Genomic DNA, 19,045 nt, shown 5'->3' on the forward strand with positions numbered 1-19,045 from the left:
GACATTATGTCTTTGAAGTATTTTAAAGATTTCCGCTACGTATACGACTTTTGGTCGTTACATTGGTATTAGAGCCACGCTAGCTGATCCCGGCCTTTGGCCATTAATCTCTGTTAACTTTGTTGTCGTCGCAAGTTAAGGTGTTTCGCTTCATTAAGCTTTGGAGATTCTCCATTTCGCCATCAGGCTCATGGCCACTTTAAAAAAAAGAAAAGAAGGCCTTTGGCCATTGACATTTCAATGATTCTAGTAAAACAAAATATAGTCCGATGTAAATTTTGAAGGAGAACATTCATATATATAAAAAGGTTCTATATTATTGATAAAAAGTGCATGATAAAATCAAAAGGGAATCTTTCCAAACATCTTTAAAACTATACATAAGAGAAGGAAGAGTAGACAAGATTATCTTGATTCTTCATTAAGTGATTTACAATCTCATGGTTTTAGCAACCCATGGTAATTGCCCATGGTATTTTCAAGGTAAAAGAAGAACAAAAGGAATACAAAATGTCTTTATGTGAATGGTAAGTTTGACTTTTTACGTGGAGAAAATTAACCGAGTCAAAAGCATATAAGTGGACATATATTTATATTACACCCCAAAGAGGTGAATAGCCACGTTTCACTGGGGTTGTAACTTCTCAAAAAGAAAAAAAAGAAAAAAGATTATAAATATATATAGAAAAAAAAAGTTTATAAAAAAAATAAAACAAAATAAAGTTAACAAAGAAAAAGAAAAAGAAAAATAAAGTTCAAAAAAATTATAAAAAAAGGAGAGTTTAAGAAAATAATAAAAATAATAATTGTTGAGAATATAAAAAATATTATACATAAAATAAATAAATTAAATTAAATTACCAAGGAAGGTTATCAAGTCAAGAAAAATGGAGCCTAATTCGAAAATTAAAAATAATGAAGTAGTCAAGATGAGTCCCACACAACAATCACTATTTTGGACTAAATGTCCATTTTGTTTAGACGAAATTGGATATACTTATATTAAAAAAAATGCAATTTAAGATGTCCAAGGTGTGGAAGATTATTTAGTACTGAAGAGAATAACGATAATGAACAGATACAAATAAAACAATTAAAGGAAGAAATCACAAAACTTCAACAAAAGAACGAAGCATCAGAGAAGAAATATAAAAATCTCGAAGATCGGTTTCATGAAAAATCAACAGAAAGTAATGAGGAGATTTTGCGCCTCAGAGACCATAATAAAAAATTACTTGAATAGGTCAAAAAGTCCAAGATTAAGAAAAATTAAAGCAAGAGAATGAAAGTTCTAAGGAGAAATTCAACGAGAATCTATTGAAGAAGGAAGAAGAAAATTTGCGTTTAAAAACTTTGAATCAAAGGTTATTAGAACAGATCAAAAATAAAGAAAAGGCTACTAAGGACAATGTCAACAATTCAGAAAATGACGAACTTTTAAGTCTATGGAATCATAACCAAGCCTTACTTATGCAAATAAAAAAACTTAAAAATGAAAAGTTAGAACAACTTCAAAACAAAGTATTGAAGTCGTCAGTCGTTTTAGTCCAAGTTGAAGATAAATGAATAAACAGTGATCTAGTCAATATCACAAGTAAAGAAGAAGAGAAATCTAGAGAAGTTAAAACATATTCAGAAGTTGCAGTTCAAATGATAGACATTCCAAATGAAGATTCAGTTGTCAACTCAACAACAACAACAACACTTGAAGGAAATCAAGAAGCTGCCAAAATGATAAAGGGAGGTCCAACCAGAAGAACTATTTATCAACATCCGAATCACAAGAGTAGACTTTCCAATCAATCTACGTACCAGTATCACTCAGAATATAAACGACAAATTTATGTTCCCAAGAATACTGAAGTTTGCAGAATCCAGTCCTACAATAACTATTCATCACAAATTTTCAGAGATCATAATATTTCACAAAAGATCAATCTAGGATGGTTCGATCCGTTCTCAGTACGTCAATTTTATCTATCACTCAGAGCATCATATCGTCTTGTAACAACGAGGCTAACAGTTCTGCGACGAGCAGAAAAAAGCGATCAAACCTTTCATCAGTAAGCTTTGAGGACAAAGCTTCTTGAAGAGAGAGACAATGTTATGAATATAATTCATATAAAAATAATAAATATAAATATAAATATAATAATAATAAATAATAATTAATTAACTAATTGTTAGTTAGTTAGTAATGAAGAGGCATGTCTTAGAGACATGCCCATTCGTGAAAGGGCACCTGCCTAGGGTATATAAGCAGACCCTCATTCTCATTTGTAATCATCTCGTATCTTACATCAATTCAATATATAATAATCAATATACAATTACATGTCTTACAATGGACATTTATGTCTTTGGACCAACCATGCAGCAAGAATGAGTTACAAAACCCTTCTCAAATTGGAAGAACTTGCTCACTCCTCTCCAAGGTGGATCCGTGAGATGGGAAGATCTTGATTTGGGCTCTAAAACTAGCCATGCTTGCCTTAGTACAACATAAGTATTTGGAGCACCCTTGTGAAGGGGTCAAACTTCTGGTTGCCTCTTGTCTCATTAATATCATGTTCCTTACAACTCCTTTAGCCCCCTACAATGATGGCATTATGAGGAGATTCTTCAAATTGATAGTAGACACCTTTCAAGACGTGGATAACAGTGAGGGCCCTGCCTATGGGAAGAAATTGGAAATTTTAGAAATCATGGCCATGGTCAGAACATATAACATCATGTTTGATCTTGAGTGTGATGACCCGATTCTCCAAATGTTCCAATTCTTCTTCAACATTAGGAAACATCATCTTGACATGGTCAAAACAAACATGTTGTCCATTTTGTCTTCAGTTATGGGAGGTCGTGAAGCCATTTGCAAGAAGTTGCTGATTAAGTTGATGACCATATGTAGTAAGGAATAGTTGGTTTCACCTACTGCTTATTAACTAGCCAAAAGGTTGGTTGAGTAGAACATAAAACTGTTCAAAAGATAGTTAACAAAGGAGCAGTTGCGGAGTATTTTTGGTGACCAACCATGGAGCAAGAATAGTTACAAAACCCTTCTCAAATTGGAAGAACCTGCTTCACTCCTCTCTAAGGTGGATCAGTTAGATGGGAAGAGCTTGATTTGGGCTCTAAAACTAGTGTTGAAATTTCTAAGTCTAACCCTTAGAAATCTTATCTGTATTCTTCTAGTTTATTCCTCCTACTTGTTAATTACAAACAAGTTATTTACACATATAAACATCGAAATAAACACAATACAGTCTCAACCATCTACAGATCAACAACTGAAAGAAATAGCAAACACACAAGTGACACCATTATTTTTGGACAACTCGTCCCTGGAAAAACCCAATGCGGGAAAATTGGTGCAACAATTCTGAGGGTTATATTATTATGCAGTATATCCTTGAGTACAACTGGGTGCCAAACTGGCTCACCCGATCGAGAAAAATATCCGGCAGTAATACCTCTCTATTCAGAAGCAAGTATTTAGAAAACCTGCCCCATGAAACCCTCTCCAACACCATTGAAGCACTCCGTCAGCCCTCCTGGCCTCTGCTTTAGCCTCAAACCCCTCTGTGTCAGCCCTCTGAGGCACTGCGCAGCCTCTGGGTCCCTCTGCGTCACTCCTGCTGCCTACTGCGTGGATGACACAGGCCCTCTGGTCTCTGCATTGTCTTTGCTGGGCTCTGCGTGGCCTTCTCTGGCCTCTGCATCTGCCTCTTTGTGTCTGCGCTAGTCTCTCGGCACTATCTCTGCCTCTCTGTCTAGTACTCGATGCTGATCACTGATTCGACTTTACTTAGCAACCCCGCTCTAGTAAATCGAATGACTGATCACTGTGGTGTATCTTCCAATTGACCCTCAAGCATCCTCTTATACTTTTCTAGTTGGTCCTTCAACGGTAGAGATTACATCTCTAATCAATGGCTAAGATTAGATTTGGCTTGATCCATGACTTTTGGAACCTTTTAACCCAATTTTCTATTAATACCCATTAATATTTTATTTTTCCTAAGTTTAGACTTAGGAACTCCATTAAAAATATTAATTATTTTAATATCTCCCAAATTGGGTGCAATCTGTCCAAACCATTTCTGGGTCTTGGAGATCTCATGTGTTTTAGCCTCTCCACCAATTTTCATGGCTAGAGCATATTCGATGCTACCCCAAATCAACACTCCCTCTTAGCGAGGACTGTGCTCTAGTAATACTCCTCACTGAGCATTACTCTGATTATACGGTACCAGTACCTATGCTGATGCTAGGCCTCCCCACCCAACATCCTTTGCACTGCTGCATCTAGTACCGTTGCCCATGGCCCTGCCACTGCCACTGCTGCATTCGTACGACAACTCCCTCTGCATCCATGCTGCTGTTGGTCCATTCTCCCAACACTGCATCTGCACTGAATCCCCCTCTCATCATGCTGCATTGTGCTATTGCATACTGCTACTGCACTGCAACTCAGTCACTGAGAAGTATGTAACTGAGCCACCCAATTATTGACATCCCTGTCAGGCTAGATACACTCCCGATGCTGAAGCTCTCTCTGCCACTATCAAGTGCTCCCTCTCCTGCCTCTGCGCTGCTACAACAAATCCCTGCCTCTCGCACCGTTGCAAACCTCTCTGTGCCATCTTGCACTATTGCAACACTCTCCATGCCTCTCGCACTATTGCAGCCTACTAGCCTTGCGTTGTTCGGGGACTCCTGCACCATAGCACTCTCTGCCGCTTCATCCGCATCCATTTCTACTGACATCCGCCAATTCTGCTACTCTCTCTTTGGGGCTCCCATAGCAAGGTATTATCAAAGAGGTTGGGTACCTCAAGGATCCTGCCCCTCATCGCCTATAGTCTTCTTGACTACAGCTTGATGTCTCCCCACCTCTTCTCTAGAGGTACATGAGCACTCATGGCACAATCGTCATCCTCCTTTACCTCCTTTTCCACCTTCGCTGGCATTGCCTTAGAGTCAGACGCCTCTCCCTTACTCTTCTTCCTCGGACACTGGTTCGCATAATGACCTAGTTCCCCACAGTGGAAGCACTTGACCTTGGAGAAGTCCTTCTTCTTCCTCTTCTCCTGCTTTCCCGCAGATGCCAAAGCTGCATCCTCTTCTTCTTCCTTCTTGATCCAGACTCCTTTGCTACTACTTCTTGTCTTGCTTAGCCATCTGATCTCTTCTTAGTGAAGAGTCGCCCACAATTCTTCCCAATCTGGAAGATTCGCCTTGACCAATATGCTCTGGACAAATGTCTTTCACTCCTCGGAGACTGTGTTTAGTGCGGTCCTCACCATCAACTCCTGATCCAGCGTGGCCCCTATGGAAGTCGGTCTCGAATCTCCTTCAATCTCTCGAGGAAGTGATCTATCTGCTCCCCCTTCGACATCTGGTATGACCACAGCTAATTCTCAAGTAACATCTTCCTCTGCATGAAAGTATGCTGGTACAATTTCTTCAAGGCGTCCCATATTTCCTTTGTCGTCTCCTTCCTGGAAATATGTTGGACCACATGATCCTTGACCCCATCAAGGATGATGCATTTCGCCTTGGCCATTGCCTCATCGTACTTCTCATTATCAGCCGGGTCAACTGGGATAGCCATTGTTCTCAAGGCGAAGGCCTTGATGTGATGTCTATCTCGAATGGACAGGATCTTGGCCTTCCAGACCACAAAGTTGGATGCCCCGTCCAGCCTAAACTGATCCCTTAGCCCATTCATGGCCATCTCTCTTCTCTTCTTGTTGACTCCTCCGAGTCTCTCTACTTCCCTCCAGAAGTTCTCTCTTCGACTCCTCCTGAGTCTCTCTACTTCCTGCTTGGAAGGTCTCTGCTAGACTCCCTTTGAGTCTCAATTTCCCTTTTGGAAATCCTCTTGCCAATCGTCAAGTCGCACCTCTCCGATCTTTTGTGCACCTGCAACACTGATCTGGATTCCTTGGCTAGAAATCCGCCTCGGTAGCGACTCCCTCTACTTGGGTTTTGCCTCGTTAGGTATTGTTCTGCCCATAGTACCCCACCAGCTTCACTCCTCACAAACTGCCCACAGCGTCCTACGCCCCAACAACTGAAGGAATGAGCCTCTAGGCTTTGCGCAATCCTGGCACTAGCTAAAATGCTCCCTCAGCCAACTGTGTCAACCCTCCTGGTCTTTACGTGGCTCTGCATGAGACTTTTTTCTGCCCTCCTCAGCCTCTGCGTTGGCCTCTCTTTGCCCTGGACTGATGACGTAGTCCCTCTGTGTCAACCCTTCTCCTGTCGCTCTCTGCAAGGAACAACTTCTGTCACTCGGGACAGTTGTTTCTACTGCAAATGCTCTGCTTTAGCTGATGCCTTCAACTCTCTTGTGATATGCAACTATGCTCTGATACCATGTTGAAATTTTTAAGGCTAACTGTTAGAAATTTTATCTGTATTCTTCTGGTTTATTCCTCCTACTTGTTAATTACAAACAAGTTATTTAAACGTATAAACATCAAAATAAACACAATACAGTCTCAACCATCTACAGATCAACAACTGAAAGAAATAACAAAGACATAAGTGACACCATTATTTTTGGACAATTTGTCCCCGGCAAAACCCAATGCTGGAAAACTAGTGCAGCAATTCTGAGGTTATATTATTATGTAGTATATCCTTGAGTACAACTAGGTGCCAAACTGGCTCACCCGACAGAGAAAAATATCCGGCAGTAATACCTCTCTATTCGGAAGCAGGTATTCAGAAAACCTGCCCCATGAAACCCTCTCCAGCACCACTGAAGCACTACGTCAGCCCTCCTGGCCTCTGCGTCAATCCTCTGAGGCGCTGCGTAGCCTCTGGGACCCTCTGCGTCACTCTTGCTGCCTTCTGCGTGGATGATGCAGGCCCTTTGGCCTCTGCGCTGTCTCTGCTGGGCTCTGCATGGCCTGCTCTGGCCTTTGCGTCTGCCTCTCTACCTCTATGCTGGTCTCTCGGCACTATCTCTGCCTTGCTGTCCAGTACTCACTGCCCCTCACTGCTGATCACTAATTCGACTTTACTTAGCAACCCCTCTCTAATAAATCGAATGACTGATCACTCTGGTGTATCTTCCAACTGACCCTCAAGCCTCCTCTTATACTTTTCCAATTGGTCCTTCAACAACCGAGATTACATCTCTAATCAACAACTAAGATTAGATTTGGCTTGATCTATGACTTTTGGGACCTTATAACCCAGTTTTATATTAATACCCATTAATATTTTATTTTTTCTAAGTTTAGACTTAGGAACTCCATTAAAAATATTAATTATTTTAATATCTCCCACATCGGGTACAATCTGTCCAAACCATTTCTGGGTCTTGGAGATCTCATGTGCTTTAGCCTCTCCACCAATTTTCATGGCTAGAACACATTCGATGTTACCACAAATCAACAACTAGCCATGCTTGCCTTATTACAACATAAGTATTTGGAGCACCCTTGTGAAGGGGTCAAACTTCCGGTTGCTCCTTGTCTCAGTAATATCATGGTCTTTACGACTCCTTTAGCACCTTACAACAATGACATTATGAGGAGATTCTTCAAACTAATAGTAGACACCTTTTAAGACATGGATAACAATGAGGGCCCTACCTATGGGAAGAAGCTGGAACTTTTAGAAATCATGGCATGGTTAGAACATATAACATCATATTTGATATGGAGTGCGATGACCTGATTCTCGAAATGTTCCAATGCTTCTTCAACATTAGGAAACATCATCTTGACATGGTCAAAACAAACACGCTGTCCATTTTGTCTTCAGTTATGGGAGGCCGTGAAGCCATTTGAAAGAAGTTGTAGACTAAGTTGATGACCATATGGAGGAAGGAATAGTTGGTTTCACCTGCTTCTTATGAACTAGCCGAAAGGTTGGTTGAGCAGAACATAAAACTGTTCAAAAGATAGTTGACAGAGGAGGAGTTGTAGAGGATTTGTGGTGACCAACCATCCGGCAAGAATGAGTTACAGAACCCTTCTCAAATTGGAAGAACTTGCTTCACTCCTCTCCAAGGTGGATCAGTTAGATGGGAAGAGCTTGATTTGGGCTCTAAATCTAGCCATGCTTGCCTTAGGACAACATAAGTATTTGGAGCACCCTTGTGAAGGGGTCAAACTTCTGGTTGCGTCTTGTCTCAGTAATATCATGGCCCTTATGGCTCCTTTAGCCCCTTACAATGATGGCATTATGAGGAGGTTCTTCAAACTGATTGTAGACACCTTTCAAGACATGGATAACAGTGAGGGCCCTACCTATGGGAAGAAGTTGGATATTTTAGAAATCATGGCCATGGTTAGAACATCTAACATCATGTTTGATCTGATTCTTGAAATGTTCCAATGCTTCTTCAGCATTAGGAAACATCATCTTGACATGGTCAAAACAAACACGTTGTCCATTTTGTCTTCATTTATGGGAGGTCGTGAAGCCATTTGCAAGAAGTTGCAGACTAAGTTGATGACCATATGGAGGAAGGAATAGTTGGTTTCACCTGCTGCTTATGAACTAGCCGAAAGGTTGGTTGAGAAGAACAAAAAACTCTTCAAGAGATAGTTAACAAAGGAGGAGTTGCTAAGGATTTGTGGTGACCAACCATGAAACAAGAATGAGTTGAGGAGGAAGGGTCTTTGCTTCATCTGTAAAGAACCTTTGGGATCCTACCAGTCATGCATGAGTGACACAGAGGAAGTGGCAGAGTTAGAACAGGAGGGGATTCCTTCTAACTTTCCATATGCGGGTTATACTTTTATGTTTGAGTCCATGGGTTCTTACAAGGATTCCTTCAAGGAGCATAAGAAGTCATGGGGAGTTGTCAATAGCTACTCAAAGATGCAACCATGTTTGGTAGAGGAGATTAATGAGCAACAGATTGTTCCCATGTGGGAAGGAATCCAAGGAGGAGACCAAGGAGGTGAGCTACCAATGATGATTCAACATGGGCAACACAGTAGAGTACAATGTGTGTGATGGGCCATTTTTGGAGAGTCAGATGGTGGCTCATGTTGAGCTCATGATGGAGGAGGATGAGCAATCACCCTTGGGGCTAACCATTGATGAGGAGCAGGAAGATATACAAACAACAAATAGGGTGGTAGTATTTGTAAACACTTGTCATTAGGAGGTTCCTGAGAGGATAGTTTTGCAGGAGATCGGGGGAGCGTGGAGTTTCCGATCAGATGAGGGAGGATCTTTTGGAGATGGTGGCACATCCATCTTTGGGCCTGTTGAAATTTCTAAGTCTGACACATTAGAAATCCCTACTGCATTATCTGGTTTATTATCTCCTACTTGTTCTTTCCATTAACAAGTTATTTATAAATATAAATACCAAAATAAACAAAAATGCAACCTTAACACATATACAGATCAACAACTGAAATAACTGAGACAATCACACAAGGGACACCGTTTTTTTGGACAAACATCCCCAAGAAAACCCAATGCGGGAAAACCGATGCAGCAGATATGAGGGTTTTATTATTATGCAGTTTCTCAATACAACTAGGGTGCTAGAAATGGCTTACCCTTTAGAGGATTTCCTTGGCAGAAGTACCTCTCCTCGGAGACAGATATTCCGGTTGATCAGTAACCAGATGATTGATCTCACAACAATTTTGACAGTTCCTTAGCTAGACATCGAAAGCTGATCCAAGCTTCTCTCCGGAACTGCGTCATGCTCCAGGGACTGCGTCACCCTTTTCTGCTCTGCGTCTGCCTCTCAACTCCCAGTCTGCCCCACGAAAATCCCTCAGCGCTGCCTCTTCAGCCCAGCGTCAGCTCTGCTAGCCTCTGCGCATCCTCTACTGCCTCTGCGTCAGCCTCTTGGCCTTCTGCGTCAGCTTCTTGGCCCTCTGTGTCTTATGCGTTAGCCGACTCAGCCTCTGTGTCAATCCTGGCTGCCTCTGCGTCAACCTTCCAAGGCTCTGCGTTGTCTCTCCGACACTTTCTCTACTTCTCTGATATGTATTCTCGATCTTCTGCTAAACTGCCCCTCGCTGCAACAAATCAATAACTTGATTTCTCAGCAAACCCTGCCCCAACAAATCGAATTCTTGATCAACTTGGTGTGTCTCCAACTAACCCTCAAGCCTCCTCTTATACTTTTGCTATTGATGAATCAACGACCGAGATTAAGTCCCTAATCAATGGCTAATATTAAAACAGACGTGATGCTCGTCACTTAGAAGTTTCTCACCCATATTCTTACTAATACCCATTAATATTTTTATTTTCCTAAGTTTAGACTTAGGAAACCATTAAAAACATTAATTATTTTAATATCTCTCCATCCAGGTGGAATTTCCCCAAATGATTTTTGGGCCTTGAAGATCTTATATGCCTTAGCTGCTCCACCAATTTTCATGGCTAGAGCACATCCGATGCTACCACATATCAACACTCCCTCTTAGCGAGGAATGTGCTCTAGTAATGCTCCACCACAGAAACATCACACTGATCCTTTGCACCGGTACCTGTGCTGATTCTTGGCCTGCTGCCTCACATCCTCTGCACTGCTGCTCCCTGTACTATTGCCCATGACACTGCCACTGCCACTGCTACATCTGTACTATAGCCCCCTCTCAATATGCTGCACATGTTGCCCCTAGCATTGCCACTGCTAACTGTTGCACTGCAACTCAGTTACCGAGAAGTAGGTAACTGACTTCCCCAAAAACTGACATCCCAGTCAGTCTGGAAGCCTCGTGATGCTGAAACTGCCTCTGTTGCTAACCCGTGCTCCCTCTGTTGCCACTGCGCTGCTGCAAACACCTTTGTGCCTCTCACACTGCTGCAACCTCTGCTGCGCTGCTACAGACTTCTGCACTCTAGCCTTGCCTTGCTGCTCCATCACACTTTGCTCCACCCAACATCTGTCATCATGCTACTGTCGTTAAGGGCTCCCATAGCCAGATGTGATCCAAGAGTTTGGGCACCTCAAGGATCCTGCCCCTAGTATGTAGTCCTCCTGACTACAACTTGATGTCACCCCACCTCTTCTCTAGAGGTGCATGAGCACTCATGGCATAATCGTCATCGGTCTCGACCTCTTTCTCTGCCTTAGCTAGAGCTGCCTTTGAATCAGAAGCCTCACCGTTTTTTTTCTTCTTGGGACACTGGGATGCATAATGTCCCAACTCCCCACAATGGAAGCATTTAACCTTGGAGATGTCCTTCTTCTTTCTCTTCCCTTGTTGTCCCGCAGATGCTAGAGCCGCATCCTCCCCCTCCTCTTTCTTGATTCGACCTCCCTTGCCACTACTCCTTGCCTTGGTCATCCTCCTGATCTCTTCCCGGCGAAGAGCTGCCCACATCTCCTCCCAATTGGGAAGAGTAGCCCTGCCAAAAATACTTTGGAAAAATGTCTCTCATTCCTCAGAGACTACATTTAGGGTAGTCTTGACCATAAATTCTGGATCCGGTGTAGACCCCACGAAAGTACGCTGGTTGTGAATCTCTTACAACCTGAGAAGGAATGGATCTATCTGCTCTCCCTTCTGCATCTAATATGACCACAACTGATTCTCCAATAGCATCTTCCACTGCACAGGAGCCCTGGTATAAGGTGGTCAGGTTGTCCCACATCTCCTTTGCTATGTTCTTCTCAGCAGTATGTGGTATGACATGATCTTTGACCCCATCTAGGATCATGCACTTCGCCCTTGCCATTGCATCCTCATACTTCTCGTTCTCAGTTGGGTCAACTGGGATAGCCACAGTTTTCAAGGCAAAGTCCTTGATGCGATGTCGATCCAGGACTGCCAGGATCTTGGCCTTCCAGATGACAAAGTTGGAAGCCCCGTCCAACCTGTCCTGATCCCTTAGTCCGTTCACTACCATTTCAGCTCCTCTTCTGGACTCCCTCTGAGTCTCGACTCCCCTCCTTGAAATCTCCTTCTAAGTTCTAATTTCCCTTCTAGAAATCCTCTGGCCAACTGTCGAACCGCTCCTCTCCAATCCTCCTTGCTACCGCAACTTGGATCTGGATTCCTTGGCTAGAAATCCGTCGAGGTAGTGACTCCCTCTACCTTGGTCCTGCGTCCTTAGACACTGTTTTGCTTTGACAGAAACAACGTCCCACTAGCTTCACAAATCACAGTTTGCCCACAGCTCGCCAAGCCCCGACAACCGAAGAAACTGAGCCTTTCAGGCTCTGTGCAATCCTGGTAAATGCTGAATCTGCTCCTCCTGGCAACAACGTCGATCCTTCCTAGCGGAGAAAGATGGCCGGGCACTGTGTAGGTCTGATTTGCCCCTCTTTGCCTCTGTGCTAACCCTCCTACTGGCTCGAAATGATGACGCAGGATCTGCGTCACTTCCTCTCTTGCTACTTCCGCTTTGGAACAATGCTATCTCTCGGGACAACTGCTACTGTTGCAAATTTCAGATTTCTGCTGGTGCCTTCAATCCTCCTGTGATCTGCAATGCTCTGATACCATGTTCAAATTTCTAAGTCTGACACATTAGAAATCCCTACTGCATTATCTAGTTTATTATCTCCTACTTGTTCTTTCCATTAACAAGTTATTTATAAATATAAATATCGAAATAGACACAAATGCAACTTAACGCATATACAAATCAACAATTGAAATAACTAAGACAATCACACAAGGGACACCGTTATTTTGGACAAACGTCCCCGAAAAAACCGAATGCGGGAAAACCGGTGTAGCAGATACGAGGGTTTTATTATTATGTAGTTTTTGAATACAACTAGGGTGCTAGAAATGGCTCACCCTTCAAAGGATTTCCTTGGCAAAAGTACCTCTCCTCAGAGACAGATATTTTGGCTGATCAACAACCGGATGATTGATCCCACAACTACGATAGTTCCTTAGCTGGACAACGAAAGCTGATCCAAGCTTCTCTCTGGAATTACGCCACCCTCCAGGGATTTATCACCCTTTTCTGCTCTGTGTCTGCCTCTCAACTCCCAGTTTGCCCCACGAAAACCCCTCAGCGTTGCCTCTTCAACCCAACGTCAGCTCTGCTAGCCTCTTCACAGCCTCTACTGCCTCTGTGTCAACCTCTTGGCCTTTTGCATCAGCGTATTAGCCCTCTGCGTCTTCTGCGCTGGCCCACTCAGCCTCTGCGTCACTCCTGGCTGCCTCTGTGTCACTCCTGGCTGCCTCTCCGTTAGCCTTCCAAGGCTCTGTGCTGTCTCTTCGACACTTTCTCTGCCTCTCTGATATGTATTCTTGGCCTTTTGCCGAACTGCCCCTCGCTGCGACAGATCACTAACTCAATTTCTTAGTAGACCCTGCCCCAGAAATCGGATTCTTGATCAACTTGGTGTGTCTCCAACTGACCCTCAAGCCTCCTCTTATACTTTTTTCCTGTTGATGAATCAACGGCTGAGATTAAGTCCCTAATCAACCACTAAGATTAAAACAGACTTGATCCTCGTCACTTAGAAGTGTCTCACCCATATTCTTATTAATACCCATTAATATTTTTATTTTCCTAAGTTTAGGCCTAGGAACCCATTAAAATTATAGTCTCAATTTTACATTATTTCCTATCTAATATATTAATAACTTAAAGTCTTCCAATAATTATAAATATTTTTCTATTATTTTTTTCATAAAAATATAAATGCCTAAAACTTAACTATTCCTTTACTAACAACATATTTCAAAATAATATAATGTATTGATAAGAAAAAACAATGTCCCCTCCATTATAAATCTTTATAGCTTTTTGGTATGCCCCTAAATCAACACGTCTTTTCATAATTAATTATGTGTTACTTTAATATTATATAATGTTTTTCTTTCAAACATTTTTACCTACCTTTAATAGCTAGCTTGATTTTATGGGCAACTTGTGTAGGAGTCATATAAGGTATTGAAATATCAAGTTGTCAAATAATGCAAGGTAAAGACTTATAAGTATTTGTAGATACAATAGTTGTTTCAGAATATAGGCAACAAACAAAAGTCAATTGATGTCATTTGTTGTGTAGATTTTTGTTATAAATGATTTTAAAGCAAAATAGAAATTTCATCGTTTCAATTAGACAATCTCTCTACTTAAAAATTTTAACAATTTTTTTATTTTGATATTTTGAAAATTTGTTTTAATATTCTAAAAATCTATCTACTTAAGAATTTTATTTGTTTTAATATTTTGAAAATTTGTATTAATATTTTATGTAAAAATCTAAATTTAAAAATTGAAAAAGATTTAAATTATTATAATATCACTTACAAAATAAAATAAATTTGAGACTTATTAATACCCATTAATATTTTTATTTTCCTAAGTTTAGACTTAGGAACCCATTAAAAATATTAATTATTTTAATATCTCTCCATCTGGGTGGAATTTCCCCAAATGATTTATGAGTCTTGGAGATCTTATGTGTCTTAGCCTCTCTACCAATTTTCATGGATAGAGCATATTTGATGCTACCACAAATCAACAGGGCCTACCCATTGATGAGGTGCAGATAAATGCCATGGAAGCTAGCAAAGCTGCAGTATTTCCAAGTGACAACCCTCTCTAGGAGTACATAGTCAGGGCTTGCAGCACCACTTGCTGACTTTTACCTATTACAGAGAAAGGGGCAGGATTTCTTAGACAAATCTGGGTGATTGACTAGGCAAAGTTACATGATTTGGGCAACATAGGGGACTTATCCCATATACAGATGCCTAGGCATCTGATCCTTCCCATAGGTTGGATTGGTGAGAGATCATGAGTTGGTATCCTGTTGATGGTGTGATATTCTTAGTTAGGGGCATAATACAATGAGACCCTTAGACATGAGGGATAGTACATGCTTCAGTTGGCAGTGGGATGTAGGTCAGCTGCTGTTTAACATTCCATCCCAGCATCAACAGAGTGGGATTGACATTTGTTTGTGTTAGGGGTTGGATTGGAGAGAAGTGATGAGTTGGTATTTGATTGATGGAGCAACATCTATAGCCGAAGATAGAGCACAGTTAGAGCCATGGGATATGGGTGTTGATGATTGGCCATGGTGGCATTGGGATCCAGGAGGATCTGTTGATGATAGGACGAGTCAGAGTTTAGTCTGGGATCCGGGCATTAAGGGATCCATTCATGGTTGGGTGGCATAAAGGCATGGTATCACCCAGTGGTTTGTATGGGATCTAGGTATTGGTTCTCAGTTGCACTGGACCGCCAGATTGGTTGATAGATATGGATTGCTTGAGGGAAAGCAATCTTGGAACAAGAAGATTTGTGATGTTCCATTTTCTGGTTTCCCTTATGGTGTGGTCGAGATGGACATCCAAGGTTGGAGGCAACTAGGTCATAGGAGTAGGTTTACTCCATTAGTGGGTCCAGGGGTTTCTAGAGAGGCTTTATGGGTTTTGAGGAGCTTTTATAGGATTCGATGGCATTCGCTTGACATATTCCATCATCTGCGCATCTTGCCTTTTGTTCCATTGCATTCCGACAACTTTTAAAAACAGGGTTATTATTGAGCCTAACTCAATCAATTATGCTTAAGGTGGCATTACGGGAATAATACTTGACGGAACACCTTAGTGTAATATCTCGTTGGTACAAAAGCAACAAGATTTACATAATGAGATGGTGGGAACTGGGAAGTGACTTTTAGTGGCCTAAGGAGGGATGGTGGCCAATTTACCATTTTCCCGAATTAAAAAGGCATTTTAATTAAAATCAGTGTAGCATGACTCTTATAAGACACACGAGTACCCACAGGTCTTGATGGGTTTTATAGTGAGACAGGTCACTCGCATAGAACCTGCGATTTCTGCCCGTACTCGCCAAAATCCGCATAATACTCGACTACCTGCATTCAACCTGTGAAGACCCTCATAGAACCTACATAAGATCTGTGGAGACCTTCAAAATTTGATTTTTTTTTTCTAGTATTTTGCCAAGTCTTATATGGGTCGTTCCAGAGTCTTATATGCGTCACCGAGTCAATAGCTATACGAGTCTTATACGAGTATGACTTGTGCAACATTGATTAAAATTGGGGAGAGAAAAGGTTAAAAGTGATTAAAAGAATAATAAAATAAAGGCTTTTAGAGGGATCCATTAGATTTATAAAAGAGGAGGACGAGACCATTTGAGGACATCTTGGAGTTGAGTATCTTTCTTGTGGAGAGGTTTGGAGAACCGGGAGGTCCCAACTTCAATAGTATCCCTTGGACGGAAATCCTCAGCTGATTCACTGAGAGTGGATGAGTACCCATCTCTCCCCTTGGTGAATTCATACAGAATTCACAGGTGGTTTTAGCAGATTAGTTGTTTTGAAGGCCTGTTGCAGCAGTATGGTTGATCTTTTGAGGGCATCACCTCAGCCATCTCCAACATTTTGTATTAGCATGCTCCATATTATTAAAATAAGGCTGAGATTCTCTGCATGTTTATTTTGTTAATTCTTCAGTTGCAGAATATATTTTCAAGTTTTTGCCATTGATTTTATGGTTCAATCTATATAAATTGTTTGTCAAATTAATGGTGCAAATTTTTGAAGTAATACCCAAAAAATTTATAATTTGGTATATTACAGAAACTTGTTCCCAGACTCCCATTTCCTTGAAGTTGAAGCTCCCAAGTTTGCAAAATCGTTCCTCGCTAACTGAGGGCATGTCATTTCCGTTCCTAAGCTCCTAGAAACATGGGAACAGAGGTAACGAGTTTAAGAAAGACTTAGAACAGTTTCTATGCAACTATGGTTATAACACATTTTCAAGTACACATTCATGAAGAGGGGGTTCAAGGTTACCTTTACTTTATTACCCAGTTGTTTTAAATAGAAGTGCTTTTTGGAAGTGTCACTTGCAGTTGTTGTGACCATAAGTTCAAATCTCTTAGTGCTTATATAGAATACCCTTTTGATCACTGTATCCTGAAACACTTTTATTGCAACATCTCTCAAATCAAAGTTTGATAGAGGGTTAATGGTACGATAAATTCTAGATCCCTTGCTGAAATTCCACTAAACCACCCTTTAACTACTTTAGCCGTCTAAAATTAGGAGTTTGTCATCGGGAGTTATATTAGCATCCATTACCTTAGTGTTAGAATTCATACCCCATCTGAGGAAGCCATATCTCCAGGCTACCTAAGCCACAAGCTCAACCCACACTTGGCTTGTAATGTTGCTAAGCAAGATCAAACCAGGTGAGTAGACTAGAAAGCCTACATTACTGGATCCTTTAAGTGTAGGTTTCCAGCAATTTGAAACTCCAAGATAAGTGATGATTTGATAACCATTATTTATTTATCCATGGTTTTTTTATATAAAAATAATTTTATATTTTTTGTAATTGTTGTTTTCCCATTGTATCTGGACTTGGCTTTTCAAAAATCTGGCAGATCTGCATCCATATCCTAGTAGCATAACAGAAATCCCTAGCAAGGACAACCTGTACGTGAAAAAGAATTGCGGTTAGGGAAAACTGTCAACCCTATTTTTTCACAAATCATGGAACAATATGAAATTGATGCCAATACCCACATTGACAACCAGTCAAGTCTAGTCAGAAGAAAGGCCATGTAGCTTCCACAACAAAACCTATACCAGAACAAACAGAGCAGAGCTGGCAATTCACATAACCACCAATTCTGGGCTAAGGAAAACCAAACTGAGCCAGGATGAAAACCATAAATGCTCAACAAGGAGACCTGTAGTAAAATGAACAAAACCAAGGCTTCAAGCAACACAATCATTGAAAACTAATTGTGGCAAGGTGAAACTGAACCTGGAAGGAGAAAGATCAGTAAGTACTCCCACAAGAAATAGAACAAATGGGAGAACTTTGTTTCAGTCGTTTCTGCATTCTTCAGATAGAATTTTGTTTCAATTTTTGCTGCATTACAGTTGACTTGCTGCTACCATCTTCCTAACTCCTGGCAGGAAACATGTTTCTATACCCCAGGTACCTTTTGTTGATAGTTTGCTGATATTTCTATGAAGATGTGGATGTACTTTCTGAAGCATTCTGAAACTAGCAACTCCTGAATATGATCATTGTTTTTACTAATGTCTGTGATTTCCTTTTTGTCATCCATGGGCATTACGATTAATTTTCTTTTCATCCATGGGCATTGCAATAATTTTTCTTTCTTTGAATGTGATACATATTTTGGTTCACTTGGATGTTCTTATTATGTGTGAATGATTTGACTGCTTTGTTATGTCACTAATTGGGATACTTCTTAGTAGTCGCCTGGACTTAAGTCTTCCGCTGCCTCATGTCTTTGAATTATTCTTCATGTCTCTTATTTGCCATATACTGCATTCTGAGAAAGATCTTATGAGATCTGCTTATCATTCCATTTCACTGTTTGATTCATGATGGATAGTTGCATTGATACATAACTTAATAAGTTCACATTTAATGACAGATTATGTTATCCTTTTTTCAGATGCCACCTTGCTATCCTCAGCTGGGGACCACTGACAATTTGAATGTTTTGGGGTCTATCAAACTTGGAAAGTATACAAATGTAAAATCAGTGTTGTCCTTTTCTTGCTTACAATTAGGAATTCAAGTTCCCACTTTAGATATCCATAAGAACAAATCACTAGTGAACTATATCCTTACAAATCAATTATTGTTTTTGCAGTGGTTCAACGATGTCTATTCTGATGAAATTTCAGAAACTTGTGAGAGGATGCTCAGTCTTCTTACAAGGAGTTTTGGAATTGAAGTAAGCTTCAAAGGACTCTATGAAAGGATGTTTTGGAAATTGAATACTATGAAATGATAAGTGCTTTTGTAGTTTATTTTTACTTGTACCCTCCAAGCAAATTATATTTTGAGTTTTAGAGAAACATCTAAAAATTCCTTCTGGTTTCTTGGAACTCTGCTTCAAAGACACAAGAGATAGTCCTACCAGAGATTGAGGAAATGCGTGTGGCTCATGTTGTTACAATTGGCTCAGAGGCATTGAGTCATGTATATCCAAGCTTCAATCAAGGGTCTGATGCTTGTTATTAGCCTTTTGCTCATATATATTTTGAATTAAAATATTTTTACAGATTCAGCTTCTTGTCAATCCGTGAAACTGA

At 40.8% G+C, this 19,045-nt stretch overlaps 1 protein-coding gene across 6 annotated transcripts in view; it reads left to right on the forward strand.

Moving 5' to 3' along the window:
- The window catches only part of FAAH (fatty acid amide hydrolase), a 311,150-nt gene that overhangs the window by 211,380 nt on the left and 80,725 nt on the right, over window positions 1-19,045 (forward strand). For all 6 annotated transcript variants that reach the window (XM_089420823.1, XM_089420819.1, XM_089420828.1 and 3 more), the window contains 3 exons: window positions 18,400-18,480; window positions 18,601-18,684; window positions 18,852-18,955. In XM_089420823.1, coding sequence (XP_089276949.1) covers window positions 18,400-18,480; window positions 18,601-18,684; window positions 18,852-18,955 — 269 coding nt within the window. The remainder of the gene's footprint in view (window positions 1-18,399; window positions 18,481-18,600; window positions 18,685-18,851; window positions 18,956-19,045) is intronic.

Source organism: Pinus tabuliformis, chromosome 6 (genome assembly GCF_031772625.1).
Source record: "Pinus tabuliformis cultivar Carrire ecotype Pingquan chromosome 6, CPIR1, whole genome shotgun sequence".
NCBI lineage: Eukaryota > Viridiplantae > Streptophyta > Pinopsida > Pinales > Pinaceae > Pinus > Pinus tabuliformis.